Source organism: Homarus americanus, unplaced genomic scaffold, assembly GCF_018991925.1.
Source record: "Homarus americanus isolate GMGI-L3 unplaced genomic scaffold, GMGI_Hamer_2.0 scaffold50564, whole genome shotgun sequence".
In the NCBI taxonomy this organism is placed as follows: domain Eukaryota; kingdom Metazoa; phylum Arthropoda; class Malacostraca; order Decapoda; family Nephropidae; genus Homarus; species Homarus americanus.
Genome location: NW_024715014.1, coordinates 3853105 through 3868747, shown reverse-complemented (window position 1 = coordinate 3868747; position 15643 = coordinate 3853105). Strand labels below are relative to the sequence as shown.

Here is a 15643-nt window from a genome sequence, read left to right as displayed (position 1 = left end):
CACATCCTAGGGTATAGGAAGTATTCAAAGATGTTTGATCCAAGGGAAGCAATATAGAAAAGAGATGTTAATCATAAAAGTACTATCATGCTTAATAAGTTTTAGGATATATTAATTTATTTTAAGACTAGGGCAATTAGTTTTAGGTTCAATATTGAAGTTATTATGCACATAAGATATACATTAAAACTCAATATACAGTACTACAGTATATATTTATATAAACAGTATTACAAGATACAACAACAAACTTAATGAGAGTAATGACTAGACTATATTAGTATGTACTATATAAACAAATAAAATTTATAATATAATATCAAAAATTATATGAATGAGAAGAAGCACATCTGTACAGGTGTAAACACTCTCCTTCACATCAAAACAGGCTTGGTATAAAGACTTGAAATAAGGCACTTATGTTAGATTACAAATAACCCTTGTTCAATGGTTTATTAATCATAACTGAGATTAATAACACTTTCATTTTCTTTGGCACAGAACCCTTGTTACTGATCAGCCTGTCATTTGCTAGGGCAGTCAGTCACATCTCTGTTATGCATTGTTGGCAAGTAATGGGCATGCACTGGCTCCATATGTATGTGAACCTGTGCCAGTGTTGGTCAAGTCTGATCTTAAATGAGGAGATATTCATTGCCGTCACAACACTCCCTGGCAAGTATTTCAGACACTTTTATTTTTCATTGTCATTAATTTTATCATGTTTATTTTCTTTGGATCTTAATGAATAACGAGAAAATTCCTCAAAGTTTAAGAATGGAATTAAGCATGATGGAAGTTCCAGTGAAGAGAGTTTCATTAACTTCTTTCGTCCTAGAAGTTGGCGGACAGTCAGTCGACATAAGGACTTGAGACTCAGAGGCAGTCCTGTCAAAACAATGTTAAGTTCATGTACAGATAGATATAAAGAGCATTCAAAAGTATTAGCATTGATCATTCATGTTAATTTATGATAGAATAATGACTTGAGCTGTGATATATTGTATTACCAGAGAGTTTTGCTAAGATATGAATAAAAAATATGTCTTCCTGATGATGTGGTAAGGCTTGATTGAAAATATGCTGAAATCCCACACTGAGGCACAAGAATGATTAGCAAGATACCAACTTCAGTAACGCAAATCAAGTCACCAAACATTAAAAAATTCGCCCAAACTTAAGTTTTCAACAGAATTGTGTCATAGTAGCAAGTAAGTTCTATCAAATAAATTAATTGGCAACTCTAAAGGCCCATAGGAAGGGAAGAACAGAACGATAAATGCGCAGTATTATCTCGGCAGTCAGACCGTGAGCCGTGTCCATTTAAATTTCCATAACTCTGTGTGGGCTGCCTCAACTCCTGGATTACAGTGCTTACCCTACTCCCTGAAATAATTTATGTTTAGTGTTAGTGAAGTGATGGTTGTGTAATGTAATATTTTTTTCATATTTACAAGGAAAATGTTTAGTTTTCAAAAGTCACTACCATATCAGGCTACACAACCTCAGAGTGACAATGTCCCGAAAAAAGTCTCTGAAAGAAGATGATTTTCTAGAACTCTTGTTTAGAGACTGTGAGGATCAAGTGGATAGTGATAATAAAGAGCCTGGTAGTGAAAATAATCATGATAACAAAAAAAAAAAAGTCTTGAATATGAGGAAGAAATTGTGTCGGTTGCATCCACATTATCACACGGCTCACACCACCAGCGACTCCCTCTACCACCAACAACGTACCACCCTCACTCTCTTCACCACAACCTTCCACATCCCAAGCTTCTCCTTCATATCTCTTGCATTATTCAAGCCTCATACCACCTGCTACCTCCCTTCCTCACCACCCAGGTGGTCCACCATCCCACCACATGCCTCCCACGATCACCAAGTACCTCCCACACTCCACTTATCAGCTACATTACATTTAAATCCCTCTCCTTCTCTACTCCACACTCATCCACACCCATCTACATCCCCACTCACTCCACACACACAATTATTCACTCTCTTATCCATTTTACTCGGGCTCATTCACTCACTTCCTCCCCCAAAGTCCATCTACAAGTTCTGGAAGTCTTCCACCTCACTGAAGGACGTGAGTACAGAATGGTCTTATTTTATATTGGTACAGAATGAATTTATTTTATTATATATTTTCTGTTATTTTATATTGCAATTTATTATAAGATATTGTGTTACTTTCTTTTACTATATGACAATAAAGCGATGTGGTTGAATGCCCACCCACCTATATATACTGTGTGTGATCTTATTTTATATCATACTATAATACAGTTTGTTATTATGGTATATTTTGTTATAATTTGTGTTATTCTCATATATTATACTATAATAATATCTCAGTTAGCCGGAATCCCTCAAACCCAGAACTCTCTGATAGCAGGAATTGGAATTTTCTGTGGGGGCACATTTTCCTGAAAATCCAGGGATGGGTTTTTTCCAGATTTGAGAGATGAAAATCAGGTGCATTTTCCGGAAATTCCAAGAATTTTTCCAGTACCCAGAAAATTCCGGGGATGAGGGATATTTTTCCGGGTTCAAGAGATGATGTAATGGGCAATTTCTGGAACTTCCGAGAACATTTTTCTGTTACCCAGAAACTTATGGGGATGAGGGATTTTTTCCGGCTTTGAGAGTCGTCTCATTACCTGAAAATCTCTCATTCCCGGAAGTGCTATGCAACAATTGTTCCGGCCAACAGAGATATCACTGTATACCCATACCATAAGTCATGCAATGCGGTCGAACACCCGCCCACACGTACCCTGTATATAAAAATAAATAAAAATAAAAATAAAAATATGAGACCCCCCCCACCCCCCAAAAAAACCCTCAAGGCTTGCACAAATTTTATCAGTACCATTCTCTTTGTTATATGTTGGCTACAATATGCAATATATTTTATATCGATATAAAACATGGGCACAAAAAAGATGAACAAAAATTTTACCATTTGAGAATCATTTTGTTGCTATTTTCTCTAAAAACTATTGGTCATATCAGAAATCTGATTACTGCATTGGAAAGCTCATAAAACTCTACTTCTAGCAATGTATAGTTGGCTCAGACAATTAGAGCTAGGAGGTTGTGAACGTATTGGTGTGTATTTTTTTTCCTCATGTTTATTAGAAGTGACAAAAAAGCTATATACTTTCTTTTTTGCTTATGTTGCAGAGCAATCAGTTACAAAGCCAAAGATATATGGTTTATGCCAATAAAAACAAGTTTGGGGGAGGAAATTGATAAAGCAAAAAAAATAAATAAATTATTCATTGTGCTGTCTCGCCTGCCCTGGGGGCCTCAGAAATGTGATCTTGGAACTGGAAAACAAAACTTATCTCGTACGCGAGAGGGTTAAGGGAATGGACAGTGATAAATAGAATAATTAAATACATATACTGTAATTATTCAGTTTTGCAGAGAAAAGGGCTAATAGCAGTAAGATAAGGAAATTTAAAGAGTATATATATATATATATACATATATATACATATATATACATATACAGTATATACATATATATATATATATATATATATATATATATATATATATATATATATATATATATATATATATATACATATATATACATATATATACATATACAGTATATACATATATATATCTTGATAAAATCACACGGGAAAAGGGAAACAACGGAGCACCTTAGCTTTCGTCTTTATTCAAGACATCTTCAGAGGCAACTGGATTACATGGACAGAGAGAGACTTAAATATATAGGGTGACCTTAAAAACATGAGGTCAGGTCATATATATATATATATATATATATATATATATATATATATATATATATATATATATATATATATATATATATATATATATATATATATATATATATATATATATATATATATATATACCTGGTAAAACAAAATGGCTTAATTAACACACGTGAAGATAAAGATATGGGAAAAAATAACACCTAAGGTATGATGAAAAAATAATAATTATAAGAATGAACCCGATGGTTGTTTCAATGGAGAAGGATTCATAAATTTACCAAGGTCATGGTGCTTGAAGGTTCTTCCCAACCTTCTCTGTTGTACAGCAGAGGAAGACATGTAAGAAATGGTGGCAAAATAATGGCTCAGTTGTTAACCCTCTTAACTCCTAATTCATGAAACACAGATTCAATCCTGTACCTACTAATGGTGGGGTATTATTCTACTACGGTTGTGATGAGGTGGCCACCTACCTCAACTATGCTATGGGCTGTGTTAGCCCTTCTTGCCTGGGGATTACCACCCTACAAATTATGAAAACATTTTCTTTTCATAACTTTTACGCTTTATGAATTGTTACAATGAAGATGACAGTGAATAAGCTCTGTATTAACAACTGACAGAAACAATATTAAAGTAAACTTCTCTCTAATGAAACTCTTAATGTCTTACAAAGGTCTTAAACATAATGTATTTCATATAATGTACTGTACTGTGAACAAATAATTATATTGGTGCCTCACCTGATAAACTGATTAATAAATCTTTTGCAGGAGAGCCATCCAGAAACTCCTCACTGCAGGTGGTTCCAGCAGTGTTTACCTGGCGCAGGTTACCCCCACACTCATTATACAACTCCATGAACTCTGGGTACTCCCTACAGAGAGATGATCTTAACATCAGAGGTATACATATATCGGTTGTCTTAAAACAATATACAGTACAGGTATATACACACTACCTTACATATTTTCATGGAGATAGTGTGAATGTTTGTTTTACAACAGCAACATTGTCCACACTTATGACAGACCTCAAACATCAACAATTGAGTATACAGTCCAAAGTTGCTGTAGCAATATAAGCATTCAAAAACATGATCTTCACAAAAAAACAATTCTGAAAGTCTGTGGGGATATGAGATAATAAAATTATTAATGAGACAGAACAAACAATATAAAAAATTAATTTACTTTTCTGCTGATACTAAAGCTCTCTTGTACTTTTTGCCATTATTTAAGTCTGTGCTTACAAATTCCCTATACTGTACCTTGAAACATTAACTTACTTGGCATACTTAAGGATGGCATGTGGAATAGATAGACGAGTCACTACTTTTGGGTTCACTTGGTATGGCAGTAAAGTAAGGTTTGCCAGAGCCCCTCCTTTTATAAGCTCAAAATAGCATGAAAAGTGAGCATACACAATCGCATGCTGGAGTGGCCATCCTGGTACACATGTGCAGATCTGATTAAAAGGCTCTGGATCAGCCCCATGTTGTAACAAAAGCTATGGAAGAAAGTAAGAAAAATATTTAATTGATTCTGAAATCCCAAATCACTCGGCTAGAACAATCCTCTATAACTCTGACACTGCCCTGGCATTAATTTCACACAATTAATACATCACTATTTTATGTCTGCAACATTTATTCAACAAAATCAATCTTGCATTTTATTTTACATTTCTTGTAAATTTACTAATGCACTTCAATACCTTTTACAGAGATTCAAGCAGGTTGTACGTAAAATATGTCCTGACCATTGGAACACCATTCAGTGATCCTAAAAGACTTTTTCTCCCACTAGGAAAGCATCAGGTTCACATGTGTAAGCAAATGTAAGCATTACAAAAACTAAAGACTCCTGTACACTGTAAATCAGGGGTGTCAAACTCATTTGCTACGGCGGGCCAAATTTAATATGAGTACACACTATGCAGGCCATGTAACATAATTATGAACACTTCGCAATCACCCCTTTGGGGAGTAGTGCGGAAAAATAAGGGAGGTGGATAAAGGAACGGGACTAGAGGTGCTGAGGGGTGAGGTCTTAGTCTACTCAAGAGTGAGGGACAAGCTTATGGCTGAGTGCTCAAAAAAATGTAAAAACCCTGCTTGTGCTGTGTTGTATAATAAATAATTACCTTGATTAGTCATATTGCCTGTTACTGCTGCTCCCTGATACTTGGCACCTCTTGGTATGGACCAATGCATCAAAGTTTGGAGCTAATGACTGAGCTGCAGCAACCTTCAGTATTGAATTCAGGTGCGCATCAGTAAGTTGAGAACGAAGCCAAGATTTTGTTAATGTTCATTACAAAAAAAGCTGTTCACAAACATATGTACTTCCATACATGGACATAATCTTTGAGGCAAAACACCTAATCCTGGGATACGGTAATTTGGTCCCACATATTGATCAAATGTGCCAACATCGACACTCGAAAACTTTCCCTCAAAATAGAATCACACTGGAGCTCAATTAATTCTAACAGAAGATGCACTGGTACTACCTCATTAGCACTGACAGAGAATGGGTTCTGAAAAATGGAAAAATATTTCTCAAGGTATTTAAAGTCAGCAAATCTTGGAACTCATTCCTTAACTTAGAAATTTTGATGCAGTACTTTTCTGTGTTGGTATCAACATGAAGCTCAGGTGTGCCTTGCAGGGAGTTTAAGGTCGGAAAGTTGACTTTCCAAAAGCTGCAGTGTCATCTCAAAGGCACGAATGCAGTCATAAGACTCTGTTACCAATTTATTGCATCCTTGCATCTTTGTGTTCAGGTAATTTAAGTGCTCTGTAATATCCACCATGAAAGTTAGATCTTGAACTCATTCATTATCCTTCAATTCATGCACATCCTTTCCTTTCTGTTCCATAAATATCTGTATTTCACTATGCAATTCATTAAATAGCTTCAGTACAACTTCCCAACTTAACCAGCGAACATCAGTGTGATATGGCAGTCCACGTGTGTTCTTATTTTCCTCCAAAAAGCAGTTGAACTGTCTGTGGTTTAGACTTCGAACTCGTATAAAGTTCACTGTCTTTATAATGACATCCATCATATTATCCATTTTTAATGTTTTACTGCATTGCAATGCAAATTATGAAATTGATGGTGTGGGTTCACAGCTCGTAGTTTTTCCTCTAATTTTGTTGCCATGCCAGCTTTTCTACCCACCATTTGCGGTGATCCATTTGTAGCCAGACTCACAGTTTGTACCCAGTCAACACCTAATTTTCATCCACACCACGTATAAAAACTGCAAGTTGTGCTACATCAGTTATATCGGTACTTTCATCAATTGCAACAGAAAATGCAGTAAAGTACTTAACTTTGTCTTCGAGTTGACTGTTTATATTTCCCGATAATTCATTAATTCTCTCTGCAACTGTATTTCTTGATATGCTAATGTTTGCAAATGTTTGACATTTTTCTGGGCAAATATCTTCTGAAGCCATCAACAGACATTTCTTTATAAAGTTCCCTTCAGAAAAAGGCTTTGATGACACAGCTATTTCATGTGCAATCTTGTAACTTGCCTAAACTACAGCATCACTGACTTGATGAACACTCTTAAATACCAACTGCTGGTTTTTCAATGACTGCTTAACTATTTAACTTTGTCTTCACGTAACATGCCACTATATTTATTATACTTCGGAGCATGATTAGTGTCATAATGCCTTCGAACGTTGTTGCTTACAAATCAAACATGTCAGTTATCCATTAATTAAAAAAAAAAAAGTACAAGTTTTTCCACTTTTCCTGTACCACCCGACGCTCGTCATCAATTGTTCTGTTCTTTGATAACATGATTAATGGCCCAAAGTAAAAACGATGGACACTGCTTCCGATATTTGCACTGCTCCAACTGCCTTGAGCGACTATGCAGGACTGCCCAAACATGAGCCCACCGCATCAGAGCTATCATGTCTAACACTGGTATGAGGCCAGTGGTCGGCCCATATCTAAACTCATACAGTGGTATGCTTAGAACCACAATTAACCATTAAAACTATCTCCAATTGCTCTTTCATTGGTATTTCCACATTAACCTGGCCTGTAAAGCCCACTCCTCATCTATAGCTACAAATAGCTGATTGGTTTCCCTGAGCATTTTACCCCCCACTGCGCGTATATAAGTATAAGCGAGTATTTATATCGACCTTTTATAATAAATACTTAAAATTTTCCAACATCCTCTCTGAAGTGCTAATGCCTTGAAATGATTTGCATTTTGATAATCCATATATTTGGCATTATTTTAGATAATAACAGGTCTGCCTACCAATTGTGAACACGTTTAGTTTGAATTTTTTATAAACCAATCAGCTATTAGTATAGAAGAGGGGCGGGACCTACGGGCCAGGTTAGTGTGGAAAGAGTATTGTCAAAGGGCTAACAACGCATTTAGCAAGCCGTCGCTCTAGCACCAGATGCGTACTGGACTGAGATTCACAAAACATCCTACAAGCACTTGCCTTTGAACAGACTTAATAGAATAGATAGAGTCAAGAGACAAAAAGAGTATTATCCAATACAGTACAAATAGTCTTAACTTTTTACTTCAAGTGCTACTGTCTTAGGCTCTTAGCTGCTCAAGGTGCAGCTGGAGCAGTCAGTGGGCCGGGGGCCGCATGTAAGAGGGTGTTGAGCTGCATGTTTGACACCCCTGCTGTAAATGTTTTGAATTATGACATCAGTGTCAGGGTGTCTACTGATGTGGAAAACCTGGAAAATGCAGGGAATTTTACAAATAAACCTTGAATTTTATGTGAATTCTGTTCAACTTCAAAATATTGTTATTTGACAGCAATCTTACCATAAATTAATGATGTACTATAATAGGTAAATAATTAAACTTTTAGGAACAAATTCCACTAAATAATCCACTCCAATAACTGAATTGTTTGTGTACCTCTCATACTTCATGTTATTGATCAAATAACCAAATATTATAGGTTATTCCTACTAATTCTGCAATGAGTATTGTCAGAGATGATATGTTCTTATTATTAAGTGAATTATTCCACATATCGTGTGTCATATAGGTGGATCAGGAGTGTGATATTTTTTGTTTTTTGCCGGATTTCCGTTTTTTTTTTTACGTACAGGTCGACCCACATGAATCGCACAAATCTGAGAAGAAAAATGTGGGTGACGGTCAAGGTCTTTGCTGATGTTCATCACTAATGCTAATGATCATCCTCATCATAGCTGGTTAATTAAAATAGTTCAGTCCAGTAGCCAGTGGCAATAAAGAAATTGATGGGCAAGTGACCTACAATATTGAGACTCAATAGTGAATCGGCTGTTTAAATTTAGCGCCAAGTGGACAGTCGACTGAATCAGTGACTCAAACCACCAGTGGGAGTCTGACAGCTTTCAATAACTAGTATCTGGACTAAGTACATCACAGGTACTGTACATACTTTAATTAATACTTCATTTCATAGCTGTATACAGGTGAATATATTATTTTTGTCAGATTGGCTTAGGGTGGGCCTGAAAGGGTCTTCAATTTCTTGATTAATATCATCTTTAAATTTCCCAATAGTACAGTACAGTATATTCATATCATTGAAAACCTCAATTTTTTTTATGTTGTAATAAATACCGAATCAATGTACAGTACCTGGAATTTTTCAATTTTACACCTGGAAAACCTTGAGTGTATTCCCAGCATTTAAATATAAATAACAGATCACCAAATTTAAAAAGAAAAGGTTCGTTAAGACATCAGAGGCAACAAAAACTTACCTTGACGCCTTCTGAAAATCCATCTCTGACCGCCACTAATAACGGCGAGCAGCGATTCTTACGGCTACCTTCTGGATTAGCACCAGCTTCCAACAGAATCTTAATGTATAAAAGAAACGTTTATATTGACATCTGGTACATGCAAAGTGGTCTCTATGGTGAGAAGCATACATATGAATATGAACTCAAAACACAAAAAATAAGTAAAAAAGGTTATAGCTTCCACCATCTCTTGATTTGCCAAAAACATTCTTGGCAATGTGTACAGTAGAACTTCCTTACTTTACTTCTCTTGCTAGACTGACAGATGCAGGGTTGGGGTAACAAAAGTGACATGATTCAAAGGAGATAGGAAGGCCTTTCTCTTCACTATAGTCTCTCTGAATCAATACAGTTTTCACAAAAACCTCACATTCCAAGATATCGTTGACATTATAATGTTATTACTCCTCTGCATGGTGAATATTTTTTTTTTTTTTCTTTTTCAATTTCCTCCCAAAACCTTGTTTTTATTGGCATAAACAATATATCTTTGGCTTCGTAACTGATTGCTCTGCAACATAAGCGAAAAAAAATAATACAAGTACTGTACTGAATATAGCTTTTTTTTGTCACTTTTAATAAACATGGGGAAAAAAATACATACCATTATGTTCACAACCTCCTAGCTCTAATTGTCTGAGCCAACTATTCACTTCTAGAAGCAGAATTTTATGAGCTTTCTAATGCAACAAACAGATTTCTGATTTGACCAAAAGTTTTTGAGAAAATAGCAAAAAAACTGATTCCCAAATGGTAATTTTTTAATCTTTTTCGATTATTCTTGTGCCTATGTTTTATATCGATATAAATTATAATGCATCTTGTAGCCAACACCATAACAAAGAGAATGGTACTGATAAAATTCATGTAAGTCTAGAAAATTATCTTTTCAGAGACTTTTTTTGAGACATTATTACTATAACGAGGTTGTATAGCCTGATACTGTAACGGCTTTCGAAAACTAAACACTTTCCCCGTAAATATGAAAAAATATTACATTACACAACCATCACTTCACTTCTCTAAAACACTAAAAATAAATTATTTCAGGGAGTAGGGTAAGCACTGTACTTAACCATGAGTTGAGGCAGCCCACACAGTTATGGAATTTAAATGGACATGGCTCACACTCACGGTCTGACTGCTGAGATAATACTGCGCATTTATCGTTGTTCTTCCCTTCCTATGGGCCTCGAGAGTTGCCAATTAGTTTATTTGATAGAACTTACTTGCTACTATGCTGAATCAAAATTTGACAGAATTCTGTTGAAAACTGAGTTTTTTAATGCTCAGTGACTCAATTTGCGGCATTGTGAAGTTGGTCTTATCATGAATATGACGCGAATCACGTCATCATGTGCGAGAGGGTTAATTACAACCTACTCTTCATGAAATTATGATATTTTATTGCTAAATTTAAGACTAACTGCTGGTCAGTCTCTTGTGGTGTGTTTGATTAACAGAATACAGTACTGCGCTGTTTTTTTTTTTTAAGTAAAATCATTCAAATTAAAAATTGTTGGTAACAACAATGTCAAAATCTAATATTGTGCTTACTATAAAGACAATCACTTAAAACTTACCTAAGTTTATACTTTTGAGAAATTTGTTTAGAATTTGGTGATTTTCTTTTATAATTCAGAAGCTGGCAGATGCTTGCCCCACAAGGAGTCACAGCTCAAGGTTGAAGAAGCCACAAGTCCAGAAAATTGTGAGGGCAAACTTTTTCTGGGTGAGAATTGTAAACTATTGGAACAATCTGCCAGTTAGTGTTGTGATGGCGCTAAGTGTGAGCTGTTTAAAGACCAAACTTGAGCAACACTGGTACAGGTAAAGATACATTCTGGAGCCAGTGTACTTGCCAACAGTGCATAACAGGGACGTGATCGAGTAGTCCCAAGCAACTAAATACCCAATCAGTGACGAAGAGGATAAAAGTAAAAGTAAATTCTGTAACTCTAATCTGTTTTGGTGTTTATGTGAAAGATTTATTTATAAATGATAAATAGTTAATAAATTAAAATACAGAACATAAACAACGATAAAATCACGAGTAACTGTGCAAGACATATGAAGAAGTGAAAGGTAGAAAAATGATGGAGACTGAGATAACAGGAGTACAGTATACTACAGTATCGTTCTCTGACTTAGCTATATTACACGAAATCTCAAAAAATAAGCTCTGATGTAAACAGACCTTCATGATCTCTAACTTTCTTTGAGAAGTTGCAACAAAGAGAGAAGTCTGTCCCTTCACATCCTCCAACTCAATGTCTGCTCCAGCTGACAAAAGTACTTCTATACATTCGGGATTTCCTCCTGTAAATAGAAAAAATAACATTTAAAAGCCACTGTATATATATATATTGATAAAATCACACAGGGAAAAGGGAAACAATGGAGCACCTTAGCTTTCGTTTTTATTCAAGACATCTTCAGAGGCACTTGAATTATATGGACCGAGACAGGCTTAAGTACACAGGGTGACCTTATTAAACATGAGGTCAGGTCATAAACATTACATCCACTAATCTGCACACCAACACCACCACACATGCAATTTCTATGTACAGTATTATTTTCGCCTTTTCGACTTATGACCAATTCGACTTACGACCTGGTCGTCGGGACAGAACCCCGTCGTAAGTGGAGGAGAGAATATATATATATATATATATATATATATATATATATATATATATATATATATATATATATATATATATATATATATATATATATATATATATATATATATATATATACACAGTACTGTATATATACAGAGGCATGGTAGGTGATGCAGGTGGCCAAATATGCTGAGATTTTCCCAAATAATTTTATATACGGTACTGTATCTCGACATTTCCTGAGTAAGACTGTAGTACTGTACTATAATACATTTCGAGACCATATCTGTGCCAAGTTATTTGAAATTCTGGATTATCGAGGGTCTAGTGTATATATTTGGAAGGTGTCTCTGTGTCAGCTACCATATATCTGTCACCTACTATGATGTTTCATTCTTTGCTTGCAGTGCTGGTGGTTAGGTAGTATGCTATAACGAATCTAATTGGTTCTAGAACCTTGTTCGTTATAGCATTCGTTCGTTATAGGATTAATCCGTTCCAGGCCCCCAAATACAACCACTTAACACTGAAAAATATAATATAAAATTGTAAAAATTGTAAAAAAGTGCATAAATATGCATCTAAACCCCTGAAATAATGAGTATCATTAATACTTGTAATAAAAAAACAATAAATTAGTAAAAAAAAAAAAAAAAAATAAATAAATAAATAAATAATGTTCGCTTGTAGGAGTTTCGTTCGTTATAGCATTTCTCAATTTTATAAAAACCGTTCGTTATAGGAATATTCGTAGTAGATCCGTTCGTATAGCATACCCCACTGTATTAATATTTTACATTTAGTAATTACATGTACACATACAATATACGGGTCAATAATTTTTTTATTACAGTATTGTATTTTTGCAGGAGAGGGGAAGTGCTTCAATAAGTCGGAGTTTGGGATAACTCGGCAAAGCCAGAGCCCTATATGTGCGTAACGAGGGTTTACTGTACAGCTCCTCCCTGACTTACGACAGGGTTAGGGACCTAAATCCAGGTTGTAAGTCGAAATGGTCGTAAGTCAAAAATGTTTAAATAATACATAGAAAATCTAAAATGGGTGTCTCTTTTTCTTCTCAGCACCAAACTCTCACTTTTAAGCTTGCCAGCCATTTTAAAGTGAATTACAAACAAAAATTTTGTCAGTACACAGCGCAATCACTAACGTTGGGACTCGAAAATACCTAATTTCACAAAATTTTGGTACAACTGAGGCGGTCGTATGTCAGGGTGGTCGTAAGTCAGGGAGGAGCTGTATATATAAATTGATTTTTTAAGAATTAAAAAGTACAGGGGGTGATCATATGGTATGGTTACCATTGTCAAAGCTACTCACTCAGGTGTCCCTTAGCCAAAGACCAATTTTACTTGAAGAAGGATGACATGAACTGATGGGGGTTTTATGACATGGGGAAAACAATCTGTAGCAGGATATAAATAAATTTTTTTAGGTACTAGCTCTGAAAAATATAATTTAAAGAAAAATGCATGGGTCTCCCTCCCAGATGCCCTCATGGGCTAAGGGGGTGTGTATGGTGGTGGATCTTCACAACACTGGAAGTACAGAGCTGCATCTATAAAACTGGGAAATCAATTAAATAAACCTGTACAGTACTATACTGTATTAGAAATGTTTTAATACAGTACAGAGTTGACATCATTAAGGGTGGTCACAAAATAGTGAAAATAACTCTTTTAATAACAAGTACCAGTTAATACTTTGAAATTGTTTATTGTTATTAAAATTCTCTTTATTTGTATATTTCACTAAAGCCGGTTCACATCATGTCTTCAAACAGCTTTATGGGAATTTCCATAAACTATATACAGCATCTTACATAGTTTAGTTATAAATATGTACAGTAAATGTACTGTCAAATGACTTCATTTTTGTAAGTTAAAATACATATCTCAAATGGAAAGGACAGAAAATTATTCATTTATTCAGACATGAAATGATCTCTACTGCAATGTTGAAAGAAATGAGAAGGATATGCATGACTTACTGTATATGTAAAATATATCATAGATCTTTCAATCCACAGACGATAACTCACCCGAAACTGCTAGTCTAAGTGGGGGCGACATATATGGTCGGACACGATAGTTCAGCCACTGACTATAGTGGATCTCTCCTGCAATGTGTCGTAAACCTTCACTGTCTCCACACAAAGCTGCTAAATGTAGTGTGACATCTTCCTCATCATCTGCATCTACCAAGTGGTTCATCATATAGGCTTGTGCAGAGACCTGCTCTGGCAGTGCCATTATTTCGGCCATTCTTCTTCAAGTTGTCCTCCTTAAAGTAAACATGAATCGATGTGTCTTAACATTAATCATAACATGGAACATTTGCACATCAGAATCTATTGTAAGACTTTTCTGAAAACCTCAATAAACAAAAAAAATCCTTTCACTGCTATGTTGAAACAATAATAATAATAATCACTCAACTTTAAATTAATAGCATTAATTTGATATTTCAATTTTATATATGATGTACCTAGGTTGTACTAACAGTAAGGAGGCGTATCACTTGTCACAACAGGAAAAAGAAATAGTATTAACAGACACCGAATATGAAAAGGACCTGGCTGTGTATGTTGACAACGAACTGAAGTTCTCGGGCCATTGTGAGAAGGTGAATCAAGCAACTAAACTAGTAGGTCTTATAAGAAGGTCATTCAGATACTGTATCTAGATTGTCCGTCCCTTGTAACTCTCTTAAAGAGACAATCATATAATGTCCAAAGGACATTATTACTTTACTTTTATACTGTTATCTTCTTTGCCACTGATCGGCTCGTTAGCCGCTTGGCGATCGGTCATGTCTCTGTTACGCACTGTTGGCAAGTACTGGCCATGCACCAGCTCCTGAATATATTGGAATCTGCTCCAGTGTTGGTCAAGTCTGGCCTTGAATGAGCTCACACTCGGAGCTATCACAACGTCTTTCGCATTTGAATTTATCCTCCGAGCCATTGATTGACACTAGCAGGTCGGGCTAATGTTCAAAAACTAAAACACATACAATACTGTACTGTACTCTCTAACCTAGTTTACTTAGACACTGAAGGTTATGCTTCAAGAACAAACAGCTTAAGATCAGTTTACTTCAACGGATGTACTTTTTTTTATGGGAACTACACCAATTTGTTTTTATTGTGTCAGTCACAACTTAACTAATCTCTCTGGGTAACAGAGATGTCATAGAGCAAGCACCATTCTTTCAACATTATCAATTAACTGGCAGTCTCTGGCATAGGCTCATCTCCTATCATTAACACAAACTTAACATGTAATAAATTAAACTATAATGAACATGTTCCTGCTACAGTTAAAAGACTCAGATAAAACTTATGGATAATATAGACAACTGACCCGTAGATGAGTATTTGTTTTATTGTTTATTTTCTTCCTTTATTTTT

At 35.3% G+C, this 15643-nt stretch overlaps 1 protein-coding gene and 1 long non-coding RNA gene across 5 annotated transcripts; one reads left to right on the top strand and one right to left on the bottom strand.

The window, feature by feature from the left end:
- Positions 1 to 196: 196 nt before the first annotated feature.
- LOC121853416 (ankyrin repeat and SOCS box protein 12-like) lies at positions 197 to 14495 on the bottom strand. 4 transcript variants are annotated; one of them, XM_042347532.1, is made up of 7 exons: positions 14273 to 14495; positions 11781 to 11902; positions 9542 to 9640; positions 5059 to 5279; positions 4514 to 4647; positions 4049 to 4085; positions 781 to 888 (listed from the first exon to the last, which is right to left on the bottom strand). In XM_042347532.1, the coding sequence occupies exons 1-6, from the start codon at positions 14493 to 14495 to the stop codon at positions 4054 to 4056; spliced, it is 831 nt and encodes a 276-aa protein (XP_042203466.1). In that variant the 3' UTR covers positions 781 to 888; positions 4049 to 4053. The 4 variants fall into 4 exon arrangements, with proteins under 4 accessions (XP_042203449.1, XP_042203466.1, XP_042203457.1 ...); XM_042347515.1 differs by lacking the exon at positions 4049 to 4085 and having other exon boundaries at positions 197 to 888; XM_042347523.1 differs by lacking the exon at positions 781 to 888 and having other exon boundaries at positions 3995 to 4085.
- Positions 4572 to 15606, top strand: LOC121853431. The gene is made up of 2 exons (XR_006086318.1): positions 4572 to 4675; positions 14261 to 15606. It is a non-coding gene; the product is annotated as an uncharacterized LOC121853431 (long non-coding RNA).
- The last annotated feature ends 37 nt before the right edge of the window (positions 15607 to 15643 follow it).